Genomic DNA, 25,326 nt, shown 5'->3' with positions numbered 1-25,326 from the left:
CTCAAATCCTTTAATTTACTATATTGCATTTATTTATTTATTTTATTTATTTCTTCATATTTTTATTTTTATTTAAAATTTTGGACAAAAAAGTGGACAAAAAGCCCAACAAAACCAAACATCTTAATAAAGAATAATAGTACTTGATGTAGATGGGGGGGAAATAGCTCAACGTGTTCATGACTACAACTCCCAGCGCCCTGTTACGGCGTGCTGATTGGCCAGACTCCAGTGAGGGTTTACGTGGCATTGCTGTGCCTGCGCATGCTCAGTCGAGCTCTGTCCCGGCAGGAAGATGGTGTCTGTCAGGATGCAGTCGTGTGTGTTGTCAGTTTTACTCCTGAACGTTTTCTACAGTTTCGTCTCCTCTTTGTACTTTCACATCGGAGAGACCGAGAAGAAATGTTTCATAGAGGAAATCCCGGACGAGACGATGATCATCGGTGAGTGTCTGCAGCGAGAGGAAGTCACCGGCTAATGCTAACTGCTAGCTCTCCAACTTTAGCTAGTTAGCTAATCGGCTAACTGAGCTCAAGTTGTCTTTCGTGTCCACACAGACGGTTCTGTTCTGCTCGTGTGTTGATTTACAGCTCAGTACAGAGTGATGTTAGCTTGTCACAAAATACGTAAAAACCTCCTTTTTATGTTTTCATGTGTTTCAGATCTTAAATCTTCAACACATTCGGTCACATGCAGCGACAGCTGTGGTTTTCTCAAATGACTGAAAGAATTCACAATGGTGCTTTTACTAACTATAGACACACGAAGAACGTCATTACAATCATGTGAAGTTACCCAACTGTAGAAATTAGTAACGTGACATTTAACTACAGGTAAAGAAACTCAAAAGCATCCAACAGATGTTAAAAAACAAGTGTTTCACATGCTGGAAGTCCTCAGTCATGTTTTATAAGGTTTACATCAGCCTTTCTGGCCAAACGCAAGCTGTTCATGTACCAGGCTGTCCTCTGACTTTACACCTGCTTGTTCAAATACAGCTCGACCTGTTTGAATGAATGAGAGGGCGACACTGACAGGAAGTGGCTGTAATATCTTGTGAAACATCTGTCAGAGCTGCTGGTGGACAGAAATAAAGGAAGAGAAGCAAAAAGTGAAAGACTGTGACATGATCTTGTAGTTTGGTTAGTTCCTGTGATTACACCTCTCAGCTCTCAGTTCACCTCTGGCTAACATGTTTACCTTTGTTATATAAAGGATCACAGCCTCATTAATATCAGTCAGGATAGAAGAACATGTTTAATTTTGTACAAGATGTGAGTCAATAAATTTGTTTCTTCCACAAATTCATATTTTGAGTGATAGAAAAAAAAGAGTTTCTCTGTACAGGTTTGTCTTCTTGTCACACAAACTGCATCATTTTTCCTAAATGAACTGCACACAGCCACTGATCTAATGTGAGCAGGCCTCCAGACTGCAATCATTTTTGGAGACCGCTCCAGTGCTTTGTAAATATGCCCTCGTGATTCTGATCTTTAAAACCATCATTGTATAAATGGCAGCAGCAGTGTTTTCACATGTCATGTTTTTCTGTGGTCGCAGTAAAAAAATTAAAAAAATCTCAAAAGAAAACAAAACCTTCCTCAGTGTTTTATCGAGGTCACATCCAGGGCTGGGCACTTCAGTCACCGGAAACTATTCAACGATTATTTGAAGATCTGCTGTTTGTGTGTACTGTAGCATATAGTGGCACAGACTCAGTGAGGAAAAGACTGTTTTACACATGTTTGACTGGAGCCTGGCAATAATAATGTGATTATACCAACTTCTGTAATAATTTGTGCCGGTAAAAACAAGGCAAAAAGCAACGGAAACTAATGTTTTTCCAGACAAAACTAGAGTTGCATGAACTATTAGAATTATTCTAATGCTGACTATTTGAATATTATAATCATGACACATCCCTATTCACATAACAAAGAATCTAATAGTGGACTAACACTTTTGATAGTAAACAGATTAAAAACAACAACAAAGTAAATCCTCTTCTTAGCCTGTTCCCAGTAAGGAGGTGGAAAACACGTCAGTTTTAACATTATTTAAACACAGATTAAATTATTCATATCAGATGATGGTTTTTATTATAAATGCTTTAGATGTTCCATTTAAAAAGTCCTGGAAAATGACTTTCTCTGAAACTACCTCACTTTGCAACACTTTCAAAATAAAACTGCACTCTCTTGTTTCTGTAAATTGTGTTAATTACCAAAGAAAAGATCAGGAACAGTGTGTGACAATCTTATTTGAAATCAAAAGTCCAATTATTTGCTTTTTCAGAGCTTTGAACCAAACCTGACAGACTAAACCACAGAATGGTGTCATCATCTGAACTACACAGTCTCTCTGAACAAAGCGATGAAGTGGCATTTTTGTCCCACATCTTAATAAATGATCAGCACACTTAAAAATGAAACATATAACTCTGACACATGTTGTTTTTTCTCTGCAGGAAACTACCGGACTCAGCTGTATGATAAACAGAGAGAAGAATACCTGCCGGCCACTCAGGGTCTGGGGATGTTTGTGGAGGTCAAAGATCCAGATGACAAGGTGAACAACAAGATTCAACAAGGACAAGCAGAATGTATCATCAGCTCATCATTTCCTCTTGGTTAACCTGCTGTGTGTGTGTGTGTGTTGTGTGTGTTTCCTGCAGGTGATTCTGTCGCGTCAGTACGGCTCAGAGGGAAGGTTCACCTTCACATCGCACACACCTGGAGAGCATCAGATCTGTCTGCACTCCAACTCATCCAAGTTCTCTCTGTTCGCTGGAGGCATGTTGGTGAGGAGTCGCTTCACTCAGCAGACACACTTAAGACTTTTTCCTCCAGTTATTTACTCACACCTAAATATTTTTAACAGAAACTGAATTAGCCTGAAGCCACAAGGCTTTTGTTTGACTCTGTTTACATTTTTACCCTTTAAATAAGGGCTGCAACTGACGATTGTTTTCAGGATTAATCATTCAGTCTTAAAATATTTTTTTTTTTAAAAATGTGAAAAATGCTCATCATGAGTCCAAAGTGCCGTCTTCAAATTTCTTCTTTTGTTGAACAAACAGTCCAAAAAGACTGAAAAGAAAAGCAGCAAATGTTGAGATTTAAGAAGCTGGAACCAGAAGATGTTTGATATTGAAGCTGGAAAAATGACTGAAAGAAATAATCAACTAATTGATTATTCAGCTTCTTGTTGCAGCTCTAATTTAAATTTAGTTTTAATGTTGGTGAAGGATTTTTTTTTAATATAACATCTGTCTAATGAAGAGGGCACTTCTTCTTCATGACTTCCTGTGGAACTTGTGTTGCAGAGGGTTCACTTGGACATCCAGGTGGGCGAACACGCCAACAACTACGCTGAGATCGCCGCCAAAGACAAACTGTCGGAGCTGCAGCTGAGAGTCCGACAGCTGGTGGAGCAGGTGGACCAGATCCAGAAGGAGCAGAACTACCAGAGGGTCAGTCGAGGAGAAACACTTATGTGGGGGCAGTTGGTTGTGTAAAATATCCAGTTATTAAGTGGCCCTTGTCTGTCTTCTCTCAGTACCGTGAGGAGCGTTTCCGTCAGACCAGCGAGAGCACCAACCAGCGGGTCCTCTGGTGGTCCATCGTGCAGACCCTCATTCTGGTGGCCATCGGTATTTGGCAGATGAGACACCTCAAGAGCTTCTTTGAGGCAAAGAAACTGGTGTAAATGAGAGTGTGAGTCTGTGTGTGTGTTTGTGTGAGTGTGTGTTTGATGCAGTACTGAGTGGCGGCGGTCGCTGCTGTCAGAGGAGACGGGACGCGGAGAAAAGCAGCTGCAAGATTCGGCTTGAAAACATCTTTAGATTATTTTTATTTTGAATGTTCTCGTTGTTTCACCAGCCCTGTTTGTCACGAGGCCCTCGTGTGTGCAGTAGACTATCAGGGAGGATGTGACATCTCTATTTATTACGCAGGATTTCTTCTCTGTTGACACCACAGAACTAAATTCTTTGTATTGGATTTTTTTTTTTTTTTAATTAATCGGCCCATTTTCTTCCCTGTTGCTCACTGCGATGAGTACATGATGTGTTACTGGCCATTAGAGATGTTCCTCAAAGTCGTGCATGAAGAGTAACAGTTTGATTTGAAGTAAACGAGTTCATCTTCTGAAATTATAATCTGGATTCTTCTGTAAAATAACAGTTTTGTGATTCTTTTTCTGCCTCTTGAAGGAATATTTTAATCTGTAAATTCTGATTTTGCGACAGCGTGAACATGACAAAAACAGCAACACTCTGTTAAATGTTGAGACGGTGGCAGAAAAGTATTTTCTGATATACTGCCCCCGGTGTTAATGGGGTTAACTACATGTCTGAGGACGCACAATATGATGCTACAAGGATCACAGGATTTGTCTGGCATCCATCATGTACACATGAACTTGTAGTTAAAAGTATATCAGAGCATTTATTTGTCCCTGCAGCTGTGAAATACTGAAGCAGAGCTGCAGCATCCAACCGATTTCTGACCTCTGTGCAGCTTTTGAATCATTTTTTCACATTATCAATATTTTGGCTTTGATACCAACACTGATTTAAACGCCTGAAGAAGTGGAAGCTGCTACAATTTAAACAATAAGGAAGAACAAACACGTTCAGACCTTTAGGGCCAGAAAAAGAAGCTCTGTTAGTCTACGTTGGGAGTCTGCGCACACGGAAATGTTCGTGTTTTACAGCACGTACCATAAACTTTGAGTTCCTCGCATATGTGCTCACATGATGAATTTCAAGTTATGTGAACGCTTGCAGCCATATGGATATAGCTGGGTAAAAATATTCATCATTTATGAGGTGAAATATTGACCTATCAAGGCTGAGAATTTTGGTATTTGTGAGAACGAAGCTCTGCAGTTTGTGTGAAATCAACCAAATGTTTTCTGTTTGTTGCTGCGTGAGTGAATCTACATTTTGTCCAAACTGAATGTATGTTTCTTTTCGTCTGATTCGGGCTCGGTGCTGGTTTGTTGGCGGAGGCATAGAAAAAATATTCTGATCGTTCGGCTCATCGTTTTTTTAAACCGCCAATCTGCCCGATCTTCACAGATCTTCAGATTTGGTGGAAACACAAACGTGAACGTTCAGAGGAGACTTTTAGTTCCTGGAACATTTTGATCAAACAGGAGCTTCAGTTCTCGAGGCGTCCATTAATCATAATAGATGATAGTTTTTTATTAATTGCATCTTTTTTTGCTTCAACACTGCCGGAGACACCTCCCTGTTTGGATCTCTGTCCTAAAATTCTAACTTAACTCAAAAACTGATGACTTGTCAAAAAGCTAAAAAGCCACACTGAGTGATCTGCTGAAGAAAAACATTTAAATATAAAATTCCTGAGCGCTGCGTCACCATCAGCTCCTGGCTGGATGATCTTTACCTCAAGGTTTTTCTTTCTTTCTTTTTTCACCAGTGTGAGCTCAGTTTTGTCTTTAGACTCGGACAGAACCAAAACAGAAAAGTCCTGAATCTCTAAACATTCAGCTTCCACATGAGTTGGTTGCGTGAGACATGAGCAGTGAGATGGTTTCAAATCCTCCATGAAGAGAAACTGTGGAATAAATCTCTATCTGAGGGGAGAAATCAGCTGTCAGGGTTTAGAGGAAGACGGTAGATGCAGATGTTTAACACCGTCGAGCTTCAGATATTAAGATTTTGTTCCTTTTTATTATTTCTGTTCCTTCCTTTCTTTCTGGTGGTTTGTGTTGGACTGTCTTATGTTGCTGGTAGATTTCAGAAATGTTTTCCTGAGTTAGAAATAAATCAGTTGGTTTGGGCTGGAGGAGGGGCTTGAATTTATTTTATTTTTAGAGAGATTCTGTCAATGTGAAATCTGTCTAAAGTTGCACTCGAAATAAAGTTTTGTCACATTTGGTTTAAAGGACGCAGCGACTGACTGTTACTTTCATTCTTGTCATTTTCTCCACCAAAACCCAGAGTAAAAAATTCACTTTAAAGAGCTTTTTAAAAGCAGGAAATTAATTCAACTGTGATGAGAGTCAAATTAAGAAATGTGACTGCAAAATAAGTTAAAACTAAACAACACAGGTCATATTTATCTTTGGTATGATCTGTGCTTATTGTACACATTCTGCATTATTGTTCTCTGAAGCATTTCTTCAGCAGCGTTACTACATTAAACATTTATTCACAATGTAAAAATACTCCGTTATTACAAGTTAAAGTCCTACATTGAAAATGTTTGTATCATCAGCTGTATGTACTTTTTTACGAGGCAAGGTACACAGCAGAGCATCCCTATCAGTGTTATATGTTGGTATTTTATTTTGTGACTTTAAGGTGAATGCAGCATTTTAATGTTTTAACTTAAGGGTGATGGCTTCCACTGAGGTCATGTCTCCAATATTTTTATGTATTTATTATAATTAGCCCATTGAACTTTGAATCTGACCACATTTGAGCCAAACAAAGTTAAGTAATGGCTATATTTCTCCCTCAGAAATTAAATTCTTGCAGTGTGGAGAAGACTTAAAAATAGCAAGCAGACATTAGTTATGATAACATTAATAATACAGTTTATTAAGACAGCACTGGTACAAAACAAAGTCATAAAGTGATTTACATGGTTGAACCAGGATTTAAATAAAATAAGGCAAATAAAATCAGACAGTTAATAAGACAGTTATAAAACAGAATAAAATGGAATAAAATACCAATTATAAGATAAACAACAATAATATGACATGTTGGAAATAAAACTGCTAGAATTAATCAAAGTTATTATATAGTAAGAGTCTAACAAAATGCATTATGTTTTATGAAAAGTAAATTACAGGCTTGGTATCAGATAAATGTTGTGAAAAGCACATTATTTTACTTTAAATGTTGATGTGTAGTAAAACAAAAATCTGAGCAGCTACTTCAGTGGAGACACTACAGGTGAAAACATTTTTTTTCACGTTTTAGTCAAATTTGACCAATTGATTGCTTCCATAACACCATTTAGGTGTTTATAAGTTCAGATTTCTGCTCTGGATATTTTATTTAAATAAGTACATATTTATTTTTGCAGATTTAAACTTAGAAATATCAAAAACTGGGGAAGTTTTGGAGTGATTATTAGATATAGTTTTTACCTTATTCACCACATTTGGCCCAAAAAGTGTTTAATGCATATTTTTAAAATAAATTTTCCTCATATCTCCACTGCAGCAACACAAACAGACACTTATTATTTATATTTCATTCACAGCCTCATGGAACATTTTAAACCTAACAACATGGTGATTTTTTTTATGGCTGTTGACAGTATTTTTCTGATTTATAGAGTGATGTAAAGAGATATCTTAAAGTCCCTCAGTAAAAAACTTTGACTTTAATATGTCAACAACAAGAAACAAGAATTTTGATTATAGCTTTATCCAGTGTTCAGATTTATGTTGTGGAAATGAATGGAAATTAGTGCAATTTAATGAGATGATGCCTCATTTGTGTCTTTAAACATTGAATATCAGAACACTTGTAGTACAAAAAATAATTGTCTTAATGTAAATATATTAATCGGGAAAGTTTCATGGTGATATTTGTTGGTGATCTTTTTTTTTTTTTTTACCCTACTGGCGTAGTGTGTGTTTAAAGTCAGGTAGGAACCCTTCCTACTAATTGCCGCCATTTCCCGTCGGACTCGTACCGTGCTCGGACAGCTTTACAATCGGCTTCTGTTTGATATTTTTCGGTGTGAAATTACCCTAAAATTTTTCGCCTGTCGATTCTTGTTATGTTATTTTTTATTTTTCTCTGAATTCAAACATTAACGGACGCTCGGAGACGGTCGCTGTCTGTCGGTGACGAAAATTAAATGAAAGTAAAAAGATGAAAATGTTGAACCCGGAGCGGCGGTGTGTATGAACCGCTACATGCTACGTGTACAGTAACAGTTAGCTACCAGACAGACGGACAGACAGGAGGACAGGCAGACATGGAGCCAGAACAAACCGGTTACAAACATGAATTTTAATTTCATATTTTACTAAAGAAATGTCAAGAAGCTGTTAAAGCGGCGGAGGGGTTTTGTGTGCAGAAGGAGTTAGCATGGAGGACAGTTTGGTCCCAGCCAACACTTACAAATGAGAGAGGATGGAGGAGTGAACATCAACGTGTTTCTGAGACAACACGACTCATTCTGTCGTTTTCTGTTTCTGTGAGAAGTTGGAGCCTCTGTCGTCGATTTTAACTGAACAGGACTGAAATCAAAGATCGTAAAGATGATGTATTCATCGAGGAGAAAGCCTGTCCTCTACTTCAAAGAAGAGAGAAAGTAAGATGGATGATTCTTTGTTTTTTCTGTCGATATGAAGCCAGTTACATCCAGCTGTTGATGTTCACTGTGTTCATGTTCATTCACAGTAATAGTACATATAAAAACAAGTATAGTCTCAATCTGTTGAAGTAACACTGTTTCTTGGCCTTTTAAGAAATGAGCTCTCTAAAGTTCCTCATCGAGAACAGAAGTGAGTAAAGACTGATGTGACTTCATGTTTCTACAGTGGTTCCCAAACTGTGGTCCAGAGACATTCACAGGTTATTAAAGCAGGGGTTTCTTATGTTTGTGGAAGATTTAGGTGCATTTACTTGGCAGGGGTCCTCCCCTAAGATAAAAGACTATTATTATGACCATATCTCTATACAAAAAGTTAGAAAAGATAGAGCAGATAATAAATAATCAACACCCAAGAGGCTTATTGATAAGTCCTGCCAAAGAAGTCTATTGAGGACCTGTTACAACCATCAGGTTTGGGAAAAGTCATTTCATTTTGGTGCTGTGGGACCCAAAATGGTGTGGATGCTGCACCTAAACCTTAAAATGGCAGAGAAAACTCTGTTAAAGTAATTACTCGATGGGTTTATTTAGACTTTATTTAAAATCTAATGAGAATTAAAAAGTTTCCAAAAATTAAATCTGCCAGGATGAACTTCAGGAGTCTAAAATGATGCAAAATTCATGATAAATATTTATTTCTAATGCAGCTGTGAAAAATTGAGTGCTAGGCTTGTTTTCTTTCACTCTGTGGAAAGTTTCAACAACGCGATAAACAATTTAGACAACTCAAAGCTACTTAAGAGGGAAAACGTTAAAAAAGAATTAAAAAAAAAAAGTTAAAGATCTTTCTGTGGATAGCTGATTTAAAAAGTCCTTATTTACACCCTCGATGTGCACGCTAATGCTTTTCTCTAAGCAGCTACAGGGAAGATTTCAGCTTGTGTAAATAACGTAGGAAAGATCAGGTTTCACTGTCAACCCTCCAGGTCTATAAGTGAGATTTAGTGGAGCCGGTTATAGTTTAAATATTTGAGTTAAGGTGTCGTCTCATGGACTAAACATTTTGAGACATTACTTTGAGAACATAAAAATGTGTCTTTTCTAAAAACCTGAACAAAAGCAGCCAAAAGTTTTGAATGTTTCCTGAACACAACGAGTCGTACAAAAACTTTGTCTTAATAAAATATAAGAAAAGATTTCATTTGGTACCAAAAACTAGACCGAGCTGGAGTATGAATCTGTTTTTATGAGACTCAGTTTGGGAACCTCTGTTGTCGACTGCTTGTTTGTCACCTTGTTGGCTGGTTTGTTTCATCAAACACTGACTGAAACACAGTTTTGACCCTCAGATGGCTGCAGGTCTGATGCTGCGTTCATGTGACATCGCTTGGACCGTAAATCTGCGCACTGAGTTGTATAGGAATTTCCAGACTTCTCTGTTATCTGTTGTCCTTCATCAACAGGAGTCTCAACAAAAAGATAAATAAGTAAATAAGTTAATCAACTCAGCTGATTAATGTGATCAGTTTTCATATGTTAATGAATTGCTAACACAATTAAAAAGCTAATTTATCCATTTTTTGAGTACAAAGCCAGCAGTGGTTTTAGAATAAAGTCACAACAGCAGGAGGTTTTTCTGTTCTTCCGTCCTGTCTTTGTGGCATGAACGCAGCATTGTTCTCTGTTTGTGTCTCTCATGTAATCACTGAAGTTATATTTGACATTTCTGTCTCGAACATCACATTAAGTCAAATAAACACACCACAGCTTTAATTAAAGTTTAAATGAATAATATCTGTCTCTTTAGCTAATGAACTGTGTTCACCAGCTGTGAACTGTGTCTGTTTACTGTGTACTTTGGTACTTTGGGTTGTTTTCTAATAGAAATGTTGCTCGCTCTACGAAACCAGAACCACAAGTGAATAGATGCTTAACAAACACCTGCAGCTGAACAGTGAAGCAGAATTTAAAGTAAAAGTCCTTAATATTTACAGTATAACCGTTTTCAAATGAGACACTAAATGGAGCTGACTGACTCCTCTGCATCTGTGAACTAACACGATCACAACAGACTGATCCAACTGTATTTATCTCTGTGGAGACGATCGCTTTCTGTGTGAATATGAGGGTTACAGCTGTAATCTGATGTTTGTTTTCATTATCAGTGAATCCTCTGACTGTTGTTGATGACAGACATACTTCACACATTTCATTTTAAAGTAAAGTCTTTAAATGTGTTGATTTGTCTGACCAACAGTCCAAAAGATTTACTTTATTATAGGACAGAGTAAAGCAAAAAACTTAAACTTAAATGATTAATTAAACAAAAACTGTTGTTGATCAAACAACTGCAGCACTTAAAAACTATAATACTGTAGATGTGTCATGAAAATATAAGAAAATATGATGCTGCATGGAAATATTAAATTCTAAGACAAATAAATTAAATATTTTCACATTTAGTTTATTTTATTTTTGCTTATTTATTGTATATCATTTCTTCAAGATAACATAACATACTGTAAATACAGTATGATGTACAGTAAATGTTGAGGTACTGAGAGCAAGTGAGAGAAAAAACAGGCTGGAAAAGGTTTGTTTTTGGATATTTTCTGTGTGTGTGACTTTAAAACACTGTGTGTGAGTTTTTCTCTGCACGTCTGCTTCACCTGTTGTTTGTGTCTTTGTTTGCTTCTAAACTAAAAATCATCCGTCTTTAATAAATCAGAGAAGTTAAAACTTCAGGAGAGTTTAAATAATCAGATTTTGTCTGTTAGACATCAGAAAACATGAAACATGTCTTTTTGCTCGTTCGCCCCACAATCACCAGCTCAGACAAAAATCTACAGGACTAAAAATTACAACAATAAAATGTTGAAAAAGAAAATCAATAAATAAAAGTAAAAAAAAATAATAATAATCACCATTTATAAAATAATTTAAAAACCAATGATTCAAACTTTTAAAACTAAGATTATGAGTTTATTACTTTAAACTGAGAGCCAGATGAAAAAAATGTGAGTCTTTAATTTCCTTTTTAAAAAACTGCCTGTCCAGTGAAAGTGTCTGTTTTGAGTTTATTACAGATATTTATTTATATTTCTCTGTATGAAATTTTACAGATGTTTAAAAAATGCATTTCTGATTGTAGTTGAATCTGTTGGCATGAATAATAAATCACATCATATAAAAATAAATAAAAGAGGTTAAAAGAAATAATTTATTATTTAAAAAAATAAATGTTTCTCATACAGCTGTGAACACATGACTTCCTTTAATGTTTATTACAGTTCAGTACAGTTCATCATAAATCTGATTATCAAGCTGCATTCTGATATATTTGATTATTTAATATAGTAAATTTTATCTGTTGACCTCTGGTACATATCTGTCATAATAATTAATAAACAAATAGAAGGGTTTCTGTTTGTTAATGTCTAACTCCAGTCTTGGTCAGAGTCTTGTTACCTGTATGTTTTTGCTGAAGATGGAGACGTCACTCATTCTGTCTCTGTTCTGTGTGTTTTCAGGTTCCTGTCTGGTAGATGTACCATCTACAAGTTGTTCGGCCTCTGCATGGTGCTGCTGCTCGTCTCTCTGCTCTGGCTGCAGCTCAGCTGTTCAGGCGACATGTCGGCCGCCCTGCACGAAGACAGACGCCTCCAGCAGCAGCCGCCGCCACCGCCTTGTCCTGCTGACAGTCAGACATCTGCAGCGGACGACCCTTCCTGGGGCCCTCACAAACTGGCCCTCATCGTCCCGTTCAGAGAACGCTTCGAGGAGCTGCTGGTGTTCGTTCCCTTCATGCACACGTTCCTCAACAAGAAGAAGATCCGCCACAAGATCGTCGTCATCAACCAGGTGGATCACTACAGGTGAGGAAGACCTGCGGAGATGTTTGTGATCAACAGATCTGTCTGTGTTCATTTTATTACATTATACTTTTATTGTTTTAACAAAACCGCATCCAGCCTTCAGGACAGACAGGGTGCTGACCACTGTTAGTGTTTGTTTTTTGTTGTTCTTCAAAAAGAGCTCTTTTTTTCTCTCTCTTGTCAAAATGCTGTGTTTGTGCTCTGGTTGGGTTTAGACACAAAACCCACTTGGTTAGGGTTAGAAAAACATCATGGTTTGGCTTAAAATACCTGTATCGGTCGCCATGATCACAGATGGAGATGGTCCATCTTCCTGTGAAAAATAGCCGGTTTTAGTTGCCAAAAAATGACTGGAAACGTCTCCATGTGTCCTTAAAAACATCCAGTGGTGTGACTCAAACAGCAGTTGGCCATTTGGCAGACTTATTGGCTTTTAATCCTCCACCTCCTGATGTGAACGGTGTCTAATAAGCACATGACATGAATGTGATGTTTGCGACAAATGTCATTCTTCAACGTATCTGTCTATCTCCAGGTGACCGGCTACTGTCAGTGTCCACAAGAAATGTGAGAAAATTCCTGCTGACAGTTAATATGAGAAAAGCTGCTGGTCCTGATAACATCCATGACCATGTACTGAACACATGAGCCAATCAGCAGGCTGATGTTTTTAACATCTCACTCTCATAGGAGACTGTTCCCACCTGCCTCGAGACAGGCGCCATCGTCCCTGTACCCCAAAAGTCTGCTGTGTTTTGCTTAAAAAGTTCCCAGAGCCCAAAGTGACGTCTTCAAATTTCCTTTTGTCCGGCCAACAGTCCAAAACCCAAAGACTCTTCATTTACTGTCAGAAATTACAACGAAAAGCAGCAAAGTCTTAGAAGAAACAAATGTTTGATGTTTTTGCTAAAAAATGACTGAAACAATTGATCGACTGTCAAAATAGTTTTTTTAATTGATTAATCAACAAATCGTTGCAGCTCCACTTGTCACAAACATCCCAATACAGATGATAGCAAAGCTAATTGTCAACTTTATCTTATAAATTTCACAACGATTTTTAGTTTCTGTGAACATTCAGAAGGAAAACTGATCCTTAACAGTTTGATTTAAATCTCAAAAGTCATACGAGACTAACGGCACTATTTCTTGTGTTTCTCAGATTTAACCGGGCGTCTCTGATCAACGTGGGTCACCTGGAGAGCGGGAACGACACGGACTACCTGGCGATGCACGACGTGGACCTGCTGCCTCTGAACGACGCTCTGGACTACGGTTTCCCCGAGGACGGCCCGTTCCACGTGGCCTCGCCTGAGCTGCACCCGCTGTACCACTACAAGACATACGTGGGAGGAATCCTGCTGCTCACCAAGAAGCATTACAGCATGGTACTGAGCTGCACCACACTGTGTCTTTAACGGGTCTGTCAGGGCTATTAATGTTGTTCATCAGCAGTTTGACTGACTTCTCATCTTCCAGCAGCTGTTGGTTAAAATTTATTCCACTGACCTTCAACTCAGTCAGAACTTATAGAGTCCAGTTTAAATGTTTTTCTCAACATCATGAAGCTTCACTGAAGTGCTGGAACAAGCTAGCTGAAAACATACAGGGTGATGACATAAACACTAAAGTTACTGAAGTAAAAATAAAATAAAATAAAATCAGTTGAGTTGAATTCACAGATTTCATCTCATTAAGTTCCTGAAAAAAAGTCTCATTTGCCCCTTTTCAACCAATGAGGTTCAGGTGCTGGTTTGGTGCCAGTGCCTACTCTGGAACCAGTTCTTTTGACAGCCAAAGAACTGGGCTCCTGGCCAGGAAAACAGGGTTTGCTGGTCTAGAACAAAGAACCGTTTATATCAGGGGCTGGGAGCGGGGTTGTCATGACCAAGGACCAACTAAAGCCACCTATCACCACCATTTTTAAAAACCAGAGCAGCGTGTTCTGACTCATCCATCGATGAATAAACAAAAAGATTTTAACTATGGACGCCAAATTTTAAGCAAAAGTCATTCGAGGACCAGTCATGCAATGTCAGGAGCAGCTTGTAAAGAGTTGATGTAGCTTGCCACAGCTCGTCCTAACAATGCTGGGAAACAGGAGACATACACAGTGACTGAGTGATGCTGAAACACCAGCCCAGAACCAGCACCTGGTTCAATTTGTGAAGTGGCATTCTCAAAGTCTTTTCCAACACAGTCAAGTGTAATGATCTGAATTGTCCACCAGATGACGCTGTTTAACCAGTTTTAATCAGAGCGCAGGACAAGTATTTCTTTTTTTGGACAGAAGTGACTTCATTGGCTCTGAAGCAGAAAATAAAATGGTTTGTTTTATTTATTTTTCCCTTCAGTGTAACGGGATGTCAAACCGGTTCTGGGGTTGGGGCCGAGAGGACGATGAGTTCTACAGACGACTGAGGAAAGCTGAGTTACAGGTAAAAGTCCCAAGACAACAAGGAACCATCAACAGCTCATATTAGGAGTTTTTCTACAGAAAGTGTTTTAATGTTCACGACTCGATCAGTTGGATTTACGTCTGTTGTTGTTTTCTGTGCAGCTGTTCAGACCGAGTGGAATCACAACAGGATATAAAACCTTTATGCACATCCACGACCCGGCCTGGAGGAAGAGAGACCAGAAGAGAGTCGCAGCTCAGAAACAGGTACAACACTTCATCAGCTACACTGAAGATTCACAAGATTCACTATTACACAATATTAACACAAGGAGGAGAAGATGATCTGTCCACGAGAACAACACCATCCAGAATTGATTAACTAGGTGATAATCTGCCCTCACTCTCTCGTCTACTTTCAGTCACACATGCTCTGCAGAGAGCGACACTCTGGTGTTACATCCCTCCTGTAAATTCACTGAGATGCTGAGATACTTTTAATGGAGGCCTACTTATGCGGTTGTTTTGTACAAACTTGCGATGTCATTCAGCGCACGTTGGTTTTGATCAGCTACATAATTTCCTCCACACGTGGCTCACCTGCTGTTATGACAAGGGAGGAAAAAATCATGAACGTGAGGTTCTTTGGGTCAACTTTATAAAACTTACCGCTGAAGAAGAAAGCGGATAACGTTGCTGATAGAAAGAAACGGAAAGGAGAGGCAGCCAGTGTGCATGCATTAAGGTGGAGAATTAAAGCAACAATATGTAGGACTAATGTTGGCAAACTCTTAAAGCGATTCATCACAATGAGAGAAAGTGCCAAAGAGGCCACTGGAGGACATATTTCTACTGCTGATGAAACTATCAAACATCTCTGTACTCGGCTCAGAAACATGAGAACATCTCAAAAACTGAAATATATGTACATGAGTTCAAATAAGTTGTGAAGTGTCAAGAAATATTCTGTTCATGTTTCTACATTCAGGAATCTGTGTATGTTTATTGAGTGAAATTAGATCAAAAACAACATTGAATCAACACAATTTCATCACTTTAATCATTTATTATTGTTGACTTGACAATAATTGACTTAAGTAACCTTTTAGTTTATGTTGTACAGATTTTAGGGACTTTAAGGGGGCTTTTGAAGAAAGTCCAAGAAATAACAAACAGTTAATTGAAAATGATATTAAACTGAACTTTAATACATCAACCTCTTCAAACTCCCCGTCCCCTCCCTAAAGGAGCAGTTTAAGGTGGATCCGGACGGCGGGCTGACTAACCTCCGTTACCAGGTGGAGTCCAGACAGGAGCTGACCATCAGCGGCGCCCCTTGCACCGTCATCAACATCAAACTGGAGTGTGACCAGAACCAGACGCCCTGGTGTCTGCTGGGATAGAGGACGAATGCTGTCGGTTCGGTTCTGTTCGTCCTCCTGGAGGCTTTAATGTTTTATTATGTGGCAGAGCTGCACGGATCCTTAACGGAGACGGTGGACGTGGGTCAAGTTTTTTCCCGGAGATTTTACTGTCGCTGAAATGTTTAACGGGTTGTTTTTAACAGATTGTAGCTGCTGCGACGGCACTAATGGGAAAATAATGGTACAAACGGACATATTGAACACTGATGAAGTGATTCCCAACCTGGAGCTTATTATCCCTGAGCATCAGACGGACATTTAATATGATCAGGTACATCTCAACAGTCAAACTGCTGATTCATGAGTGGATTAAAACCTCCTGATGATGTTTTTTGTTCTGACTGAAACTCACCCGGAACTTTTTTTTGGTGTCTGACCTCAAACCTCAGAGCAGCAGACAGAGTCGATCTGTTACACCAAACTGAACCGGAGCTGTTTTCATTGGCTCTTGTTTGGTTTTTTGTTCCTGCTGGTGTGAAAACAAACTTTAAAGTCTATTTTTTTTATTGTGGGATTGTGCAAACAGAGCAGAGGTGTTGGAGCGCCACAGCTCCGGATCTGAAATCCAAACATGCATCATACTGTGACGTCAGACTTCAGCTTTTTGTTCATGTCGGAGAAAATGATCCATTTTAAAATTCCTCACAAACAAGAGGAGCTTGGAAAACTTTTTATTTTCCTGCTGAGTGAGGTCGAGCAGGAAGTAAATGAATTTTATTTTTATTGTTTTTACAGCGTGTCCCTCTGGAACAGACACTTTGAATTCACCAAAGAAAAACAAATTGGAGACTTTTATTGTTTATTTATAGTTATGACAACATCTTTTTCCTCATCATGACGTCTCCAGATTTATTTTCTTTGGTGAACGTGACGCGTTTCTCTTCTTTATAAAGTAAACTGAGCCAAACCAGGCGGAGCTGAACTGTAGCAGATTATAACAACAAAGAGATGGTTTGTTTGTGACGGGAGCTTCACCTGCACCATCAGAAAGAAACTAAACACTGAAGCATTTCAATGACCAGATAATAAATTAATATTTTAATCCAATATCTCTGGTTTCAACTTTAATAAATGTCCCTTTTTGACTGAGAAGGAACCAAAGTGACGAGCAGATCAACAGTCTGCAGGATTAAAGGCTGCAACTAAAGATTATTTTCATTATCAATTAATCTGATTATTCTCTTGATTCATTTATGACTCAGTCCATCCAGGATGTCACAGATTCTCTGAGATCTAAAATGGCTGATTTCACAGCAGCTTTACTCCAAAATGTGATGTTTTTTGTTGTTTTTTACAATAAAATGAGGTTGTTTGATGGTTTCTTGGGGTATAATCACACACAGACACACCCTCCATCTCTGATTTCATCACACATCATACTTGATATTTTGAATAACGCTTTCACATCATGTTTACATATTTTACTTTGAGATTTTCTGTTCCTACACTTTTTTCTTTACAATTCTCTGGGTGTGTTTTGCAGTTAGTTGATGACTTTCATTTTTTTGTTTCAACACAACACAACACAACACAGCACGTCATGCAAAACCGTTTACTCCTCTTTTTTTTGCAGAACATACACAACAAGCAGAATTGCCTTTCACGACCTTTAGAAGTATTTTTCGTTGGTAAATGTGGGAAGTTCGAGTCGTGTCGGCATCTTCACAACCAGAAACAAGGGAGTGAGTTTGTTGGCGTCCATGTTTGACTCAACGTTCTGCACATTTTTGCAAATTGGTAGAACTCACCAGAAACTACAAATATTGGTCAAATTTGCAGAAAAGTTTCAGTCATTAGAAAGTTTGAAAGTTTGTGCAGAATTCACAGGGAGTGATTTAAATTTGCGTTGTTACGATCACATCACAACTTCCAACAACAGACTGATCAATGGTTTGGCCTTTAAATGAAAACAGTTGATAATATCCAACTTCACAGACCCACAACTGTCTTCAGCTTCACATCACATGTGCAGTAGAGGGTTTTTGAGCACTTTAAAGAGTTTTTGTCAATGATTAACTTTGCAGGCTAAAACGTTTGTTTTAAAGTGTTGCAGTTAATTTTTCTAATCTCGTCTCTAGTAGGGTTGTTGGTTCCTTCTCTGTCAAGAGTTTTTTTTATCCAAGTTGTCAAAAAGACTTCATTTTGTGGAAAAACTGTCAAACTATAATTTAAAAGTTACTATGTGTGTCACAATTTTGACTCTAAATCAAAAATCATCCAAAATGAGCTGCTGATCATCAAAACCAAACCCTGGATCTGCGATGCCCCCAGCGTTTTATTTATTTTATTTTTTTTGCGTGTGCCAAAAGAAAAAATCTTCTCAAATTTACTTTGAAAGTTGAACCCAGATTTGAAAAATGTCTATAAGAGTTAAATTGAAAATAAAAATGAGCAGAGAATTAAAAAAGAAACAAAGAACATTTCAGATTATTTATTTTATTGTATCTGTAGAAAAACATCAGTCCTGTATTTTAACATTTTGTTGAAAAGGTCATTACAAATGTTTCATTTACAAAAGAAAGGGGCCATTTTCTCCTGCAGCCAGAACTCAGGGCCCAGACTTCCATGTTAGGAGCTTACATTTTAAACAAAAGGGCCTTTTAAAAAGTTTTTCTAAATGTGATGTACGAACAGTTCAGGGGTAAAGTTACTTGTGTTTGTTGGTGGGAAACTTGTCACACTCAGATTGGTGATGTTTCAGCTCTCTGAGCCGACACACGGCCGTCCTGAGGAACATCTGGAGCAGGTTTTATATAATCAGGCAGACTTTTACCTCTAAAATGCAAATATTTGGCTCCTTGAGTCATTGAAAAGTCTTTGAAACAGATTCAAAACCCTTTAACTTCATCTGAATCTGTCGGTATGAATCCTGTCTGGTGTTTCTGTTTCAGTCTGTTCAGTTACATTCAGAGGGCGGCTCACACTGTCCTGTTCTCTGCTGTTGTTATCAGCTGGTCGGCCTGCAGGGGGCGCTCTGAGGTTTCAGACCGTCTGTTAACTTACGGGCTCTGATGTCAAACTGATTTTTATTATACAGAGACGACGGTACTGTATTGTATTTGTATAATATTCAGTATTTATATAAATCTGAGTCAAAGAAAAATATCTGGAGGTCGTTTTTTCTTTAGTGTGTGTGTGTGTGTGTGTGTGAGAGAGTGTGTGTGTACATGTTGTCCTGTCACCTCCTCTTCTCTCCTGGTTTGCATGTCTTATCTGTCGCCGGTGTGACTTTTACCGTGGCCACAGGAGACTCCAGCAGGAGGAATGCAGGTAAATGCAGGTGCATGTAGATAATTGAAGGTGTGCAGGTACCTGAGTGAAGGATCAGAGGTTAGCGGAGCCATTAGCAGGTTCAGAACAGCAGGCGTTTACCGACAGTTAGCCTGTCATCCTGCTCCTCATGATGAGCTGCTGATGAAAGCTCTCTCTATTCACCACAGTCACTGAGACGAGAGAGACGAGTCAACAGAACTTTATGTTCAGATACTAAACCTGAATCTGCTTTTCAAATCAGAATCCTTGAACCTGAACCACAGAGACTGAACTGAGCAGTAAGTTTGTCGAGTTTTCACCAAATATTTATTCTCATTAATTCTGTCTGGACTCATTTTTCAGCTGCAACAAGTCAGTCAGAAGTTATATCAGTTCTACTTTGTGGTTCAGCAAATACTTTTTCAATATCTGCTCGATCCTGTGAACGTCAGCTGAAGGTGAAACTGTTTTTGCACTGCTGCAGTTCACAGAATGACGTGTAATCAGCCTTCTGCCGGTGTTTTCTACCATCATCTGTGACCAGAGTTTAGTTTTAAAAACTCTGAGCTGCTGATTAAGTGATTTTAGGGCAGAGAGGAGAGTTTAGGCCTCTGATGAGCCTGATTGTCATGTTTGCAGTGGTAGCAGAAGTTCTCATCGTTTATTAGAAGTGACACTCGCTGCTAAATCAAACCTATGATCTGTAAATGTTAATTTTAAAAACTCAGCAGCGTTCAGTCTCTGCAGAGATCATGACAACCAGTTATGCAAAACGATCCATAGACCTCGTTGTGAGCAGTCTCATGAGGGAACTATTTTCTTTCTGCGTCATCACGCAGAAGGAAATGTGCATCTACTTGTGGACGAGAGGATAACTAACTAACTGAGCTAGCTGATGTTACAGCTCTGCTGAAGAGCAGGCCGTTAAATCCCAGGCTGGACCGAACACGAGGTCTTATAGTTTTAAGTGGGGACTTGTCTGACTGAGCGGGTCGCCCAGTCGCTGGTCGAAGTGTCCTTGAGCAAGATACTGAACCACAGCAACCTCGACTATCAGTGTATGAATGTGACAAGTGTTAAGTAAAACACTTTGAGCGGTCAGTCGATGGGAGAAGAGCTACAGAGATGAAAGTCCATTTCTTTGTAACACAGATGTCTGTTGAGTCTCATGACCTCTCCTCCTCTCGAGGTTTTTAAAATCAGAAGGGTTTAATCCTCTTCGTATCAAGAAATGTCATCAGAATCAGAATCTTTTTTTATTTGCCAAAAACGAACACACACAAAGAACGTCTTAGCTGCGGCCACGCCCTTCAACTAAACTCCAGCTTTTAATCACTTTTAATCACAGTGTCGTTAAGACCAAAAAAGTTAAAGTCGATCAGTTCGTGTAAATCGCCAAAAATGAGCACTAAATTCAAAATGGCTGACTTCCTGTTTGGTTTAGGTCATGGCATGAGTGTCCTGAAGTTCATACATGTTGGTGAAAGTAGACCCGTACATTTCCACCACGACTGAATTTCCATTTTGTGTAAAGTTTCATGAGTTTTTGAGCAAAGAAAGAGAGTATGAGAGATTATTCTTCACACTTTGCACCGTTCTGTGCTCGAGCCCCAAAAATAAGAGTTGAAACAGTTCAAGAAATAATGAAATTAAACAGTAAGAGAAATATAAAATAAAACAATAATCTATTTCTATCTGTAAACTATGAGTTGAACGATTATTGGACCCAATATTCAGAATCAGTGTTTTCTTTTCTCTGATCTTCAATAAACTAGTAAGTTAATACATGTCCGTCCTGAGTGACTTTCACTGACACCTTTGCTCTTCTCTCACCTGTAAGTCTCAGGTTCTTCTTCCTGTTTACTGTCAGTGTTCTGTCTCTGCTCGCCGTCTGAACGTGTGTTGAACAGGTAGATTTTAAATCAGCAGCTCGTGTTTCCCTCGAGGCCTCGCTGCTCTCAGTCGACTCAAACCAGCTCTGATGTGGATTTGTTGGGGACGAGCCAAAGACGGCGACAGAGACAAAGAGGACGAGGGTGAACACCCCCACCCCCCCCACCCCCCACGGGTTCAATTTTCACCTTTTCTTGGAGGTGACTGTGACGGGAAGAAAACACCTCTCCACTGCCACAAATAGACCCGAGCGGCACTCCTGCGCCGCCGCTTTGTGCTAATTCTTTAATTCCCTGCTCAGTGATTATAAAGGTTTTTCTCGGCAGTAACATAAGATAATGGAAATAGTGAAGTAATAAGTCAGAGAGCTGAGCAGCGCGGCTCGGTTCACTGGTATAGACGGCGAGGGTTTCAGGAGCAGATGTGGTGCCAACACTTAATTTTCAGCCTTTGTTAATGAATGTGGGAGATTATTGCTTCTATTATGCAGCAATTAGCAAAAAATAAAAGAAACTGGAGCGATGAGAGGATGTAATCATATTCACTGCACAGATAATAAAACACTGAAGAGCAGACGGAGCCAAAAACACAAGCAAATGTCTCATCTGGTGGTTTTACTGTTGGAAGATACACAGATTTTATACACAGCTGCATCAGGACGCTTCTGTTGATTTAAACTGATTTCTGTTTCCTCTGCAGAAACGTTTTAATCTTTTAGCACGTTAGCTCATGTAGATGCCTGCAGACTGATTCCTTTACGTTTCATCAACAATCCTCATAAAAACATGATTAGAAAACAGCTTTCATCCACTGAAAATTGGCACAATTCGGTGATTTAGTGAGTATTTAAGTCAGTGTTTTGTTCTCAGAAGAGTCTCAGATTTTAGTTTATTTACTGACTTTATTTGATTATTTAATTACAGCCCAGTCACCAGGATGTAACGTTCACTGTTAACGTTTCTGGACACCACAGATACGTACAAGGTTGAAAATTGTACCAAACGTTCACATTATATGATTATCAGCTGACTTTCACATCAGGCGGTGGAGGTGGAGGAGATGGTGGTGGAGTCATTACAGCCAACAAGGCTGCAAAATAGTGGACTGCAGTTCGAGTCACACAGCTGGATATTTTTAAGGAGACCTGGAGACATTTCCAGATGTTTGTATCGTCAAAATCAGCTGTTTTCCACGGACCATTTCCATCCGTGATCCTGGCGACCAAAACAGATACTTTAAACCAAACCATGATGTTTTTCTAACCCTGACCAAGAGCCTCAACCTAAACAGAGCATCAGCACAGCGTTGTAACAAACATAAAGCTGCAACATAAAGAAACATTCAGCTTGAATTTATCTATAGCTTTGCAGAAACGTTCTTATCTGATGTTTATTCTGGAGACTTGGTTGTTAAAATAAACTCAGTTTAACTGTAGTAAAACCATCGTGGATAAAAACACATTAAACATGTTGATCTTATAGAATCTGAAGCTCTGCTGTAGATTAAACAGGGCAACAGGATGTAGAGGAGTTAAAATGAGCTCAGCTTTAAACATCTGCAGCAGCCACATGACACAAACACGTTAATGCAGCAGGAAAAATGAATCCACAAACATCAGATATAATCATAAATTAAATATTATTATGATAATTCACAATATGTCTGTCTGAGAGTAATGTGTCACTGATTACATGAGCAGCTAATACTGTTTCATCGCAAGTAATCAAGTCACCGAAGCTCAAGAGTACTGCAGTTCTTCATGAATCCAGCGGGGGGCAATGTTGTATTTGGGCAGCAGATAAAGAATCAAAGTCTGATCGATTATCAATACTTGAAAACTTTTTTCTCACTGAAGAGAGTGAAGAGAGTTTCCTCGGCACTCGACTGTTATGTTTCCTTTTCTCTGATAAACTCAGAGTAATCAGAGTATTCTCATTTCAAAAACGTAGAGTCTGACCAACACCATTCTTCTTCTGGGGATATTTGTTCTGGTGGAAATTAAGTTAAGGTTGGTCACTGTAACACTTACTGTTGGGCGACAATGATTACTGTAATAATATCACTGAAATCCTGTTAGAAACATTATATTACACTTAAAGTAATATATTACTGTAAAACACTGACAGGGAACATTTAAGGGCACAATGATGCTTTTACTTTGTAAACATAAAGTACATTTTGCTGAAAGTACTTTTTATTTACTAAATAAAAATGTAAATGCAGGATTTTTACTTGTAGGTGAGTATTTTCAAAATGAGGTATTAGTACTTTTACTGAAGGATGTAAATACTCTGTACATCATTTATTTAATGGATACACATCAAATATATCGACTTGAGTTAATGTAGTGAAATAATTACATAAAGCCTAAAATAACCGTCTGTGACTCAAATCATTTAATCCAAGTCATCAAGCGAGTCCTGAATCATTTTTTCTCTGCAAAGTCGAGTCAATCCAAGTCAATTTACCTGCAGTATTCAGACTTTATAAAGAGAAAAGAATAGGTATCAGTATCTGTCTGATAATAATATTATTGTTCAGTTTATCTGACCTGTTCAAAAAGTCTGACAATTAAAATGATTGATATTCAGTCAAATAAATGTAATCAAACAAAAAGCTTTTCTTAATTTCTTCTCAGTCAAACACTCTCGTCACACCGACTCCCTGAACTGTTTAATATTTTGCTAAATTAAATTAATAGTAAGTAATTTAGTAAAGTAAAAATAGTAAATAGTAATTAAACAGCTGATCAGCTCGGTGCTTCTCAGCTGTCTGACAGTAGGTGGCAGTAATGTGCCGAGACAGCGATGAAGAAGATGAGCTGATGTAAACAAAGAAGGTTTAACAATAAATCATTATTTTATTAATGTATTCATTTAAAAATCATAAACCTCTACGATGCACTCAGTGTGTTCTTACTGAATGTTCACATGTTGACAAAAACACTAAACTAGGGCCCTTTAAAGTGCACTGTGTGGCCAAAAGTATGTAGACGCCTCCATCCATCCTCATGAGGAGACTACAGTTACAGTTACAGAACCAAATGTAATCAGTTACTTCCACATTTGTATTCTCTATCTTATGGACGAGAGTGTTGTTACATGGTGCATGTGTGTGTGCGTGTGTGTGTGTGTGTGTGTGTGTGTGTGTGTGTGCGTGCGTGTGTGTACACGGTGTGTGTGTGTGTGTGTACACGGTGTGTGTGTGTGTGTGTGTGTGTGTGTGTGTGTGTGTGTGTGTGTTGCCATCGTGTCGGCATCAGTCCACCTACAGATGGTCGGACTCTCACTCGTCTGTCACACTCTGATTGGCTGCTTCACTGCTGCTGCTGGAAGCTTCTGAACCAAACCTGACAGACACTTCACAGGACAACACACACACACACGCACACACACACGCACACACACACACACTGACTATATGGCATATAGGCCTAATGGAAAAGACAGTAAAGCAATAATATAACACACAACTTAAAGGCAGGAGATCAGATTTGCTTATCATTGTAAACACTTTATACACACACGACATCATTTTGTCTGACTGTCAGATTTAATGTGTTTTTCATGTGTTTAATATTCCAGTATTATATATAAAGGTAATGCATTTTCAAATACCTGTAATAATTTATACACATTGACTCAACATGGTAGAAAAACTTTGTATTAAATGTGTCACTTATAACAGAACTGGATGGGATATTTGCATTTAGGCTAATTTAAAAAAAAGACATGTAAAAACAGACTCTGGTAAAAGTAGAAGTACTGATTCAACTTCTTTACTCCAGTAAAAGTAACAGAGTACAGGCTCTGAAAAGTACTCAGAGTATCAGAGTAAAAAGTCTCCCTCTGAAGGACATTTGTGGTCGAAGCTAACTGAAGCTCACGTCATATTAATATAATTCAAAGACTATTAAAGTTAAAGGTAGAGTCAGTAGGATTTGTCCCAGCTGTTCCTGAACGCACCACAAAGATAGTTGATTGTTGAGTCTCATTCCCAGGACGTCAAATAGCCACATTTTGTGTTGGTAAAGCGTCCCGAGCAGCAACAAAGAGAGAAAATAAGAAAATCTCTGCAGATACGAGACACTAACACGCCTTTTCTCCCCATTCCAAATAAAAATAATCCATAATTCACCTCAAATGCATCAAACTAAAGTAACTAGCCTG

General features: G+C 38.5%; 2 protein-coding genes across 2 annotated transcripts; both read left to right on the top strand.

The window, feature by feature from the left end:
- Window positions 1-270: 270 nt before the first annotated feature.
- LOC141013362 (transmembrane emp24 domain-containing protein 9) lies at window positions 271-5,918 on the top strand. The gene is made up of 5 exons (XM_073487061.1): window positions 271-443; window positions 2,468-2,568; window positions 2,675-2,800; window positions 3,326-3,472; window positions 3,559-5,918. The coding sequence occupies exons 1-5, from the start codon at window positions 296-298 to the stop codon at window positions 3,706-3,708; spliced, it is 672 nt and encodes a 223-aa protein (XP_073343162.1). The 5' UTR covers window positions 271-295; the 3' UTR covers window positions 3,709-5,918.
- A 1,762-nt stretch (window positions 5,919-7,680) lies between these two features.
- Window positions 7,681-17,059, top strand: b4galt7 (xylosylprotein beta 1,4-galactosyltransferase, polypeptide 7 (galactosyltransferase I)). Its single transcript, XM_073486238.1, has 6 exons — window positions 7,681-8,312; window positions 11,846-12,190; window positions 13,353-13,578; window positions 14,545-14,628; window positions 14,751-14,855; window positions 15,836-17,059. Exons 1-6 carry the CDS (start codon window positions 8,260-8,262, stop codon window positions 15,989-15,991), a joined length of 969 nt encoding a protein of 322 aa, XP_073342339.1. The 5' UTR covers window positions 7,681-8,259; the 3' UTR covers window positions 15,992-17,059.
- Window positions 17,060-25,326: the final 8,267 nt, after the last annotated feature.

The sequence above is a fragment of the Pagrus major genome, chromosome 18 (genome assembly GCF_040436345.1).
Source record: "Pagrus major chromosome 18, Pma_NU_1.0".
Lineage (NCBI taxonomy): Eukaryota > Metazoa > Chordata > Actinopteri > Spariformes > Sparidae > Pagrus > Pagrus major.
This window is presented reverse-complemented; position numbering and strand designations above follow the sequence as displayed.

Bases quoted from the DNA above. Each gene is read 5' to 3' on its own strand.
- LOC141013362 (XM_073487061.1), top strand. From the start codon at position 296: ATGGTGTCTGTCAGGATGCAGTCGTGTGTGTTGTCAGTTTTACTCCTG. The intron at 444-2,467 runs GTGAGTGTCTGC...TTTTCTCTGCAG, and splicing joins GGACGAGACGATGATCATCG to GAAACTACCGGACTCAGCTG. The intron at 2,569-2,674 runs GTGAACAACAAG...TGTTTCCTGCAG, and splicing joins TCAAAGATCCAGATGACAAG to GTGATTCTGTCGCGTCAGTA.
- b4galt7 (XM_073486238.1), top strand. From the start codon at position 8,260: ATGATGTATTCATCGAGGAGAAAGCCTGTCCTCTACTTCAAAGAAGAG. The intron at 8,313-11,845 runs GTAAGATGGATG...GTGTGTTTTCAG, and splicing joins TACTTCAAAGAAGAGAGAAA to GTTCCTGTCTGGTAGATGTA. The intron at 12,191-13,352 runs GTGAGGAAGACC...TGTGTTTCTCAG, and splicing joins AACCAGGTGGATCACTACAG to ATTTAACCGGGCGTCTCTGA.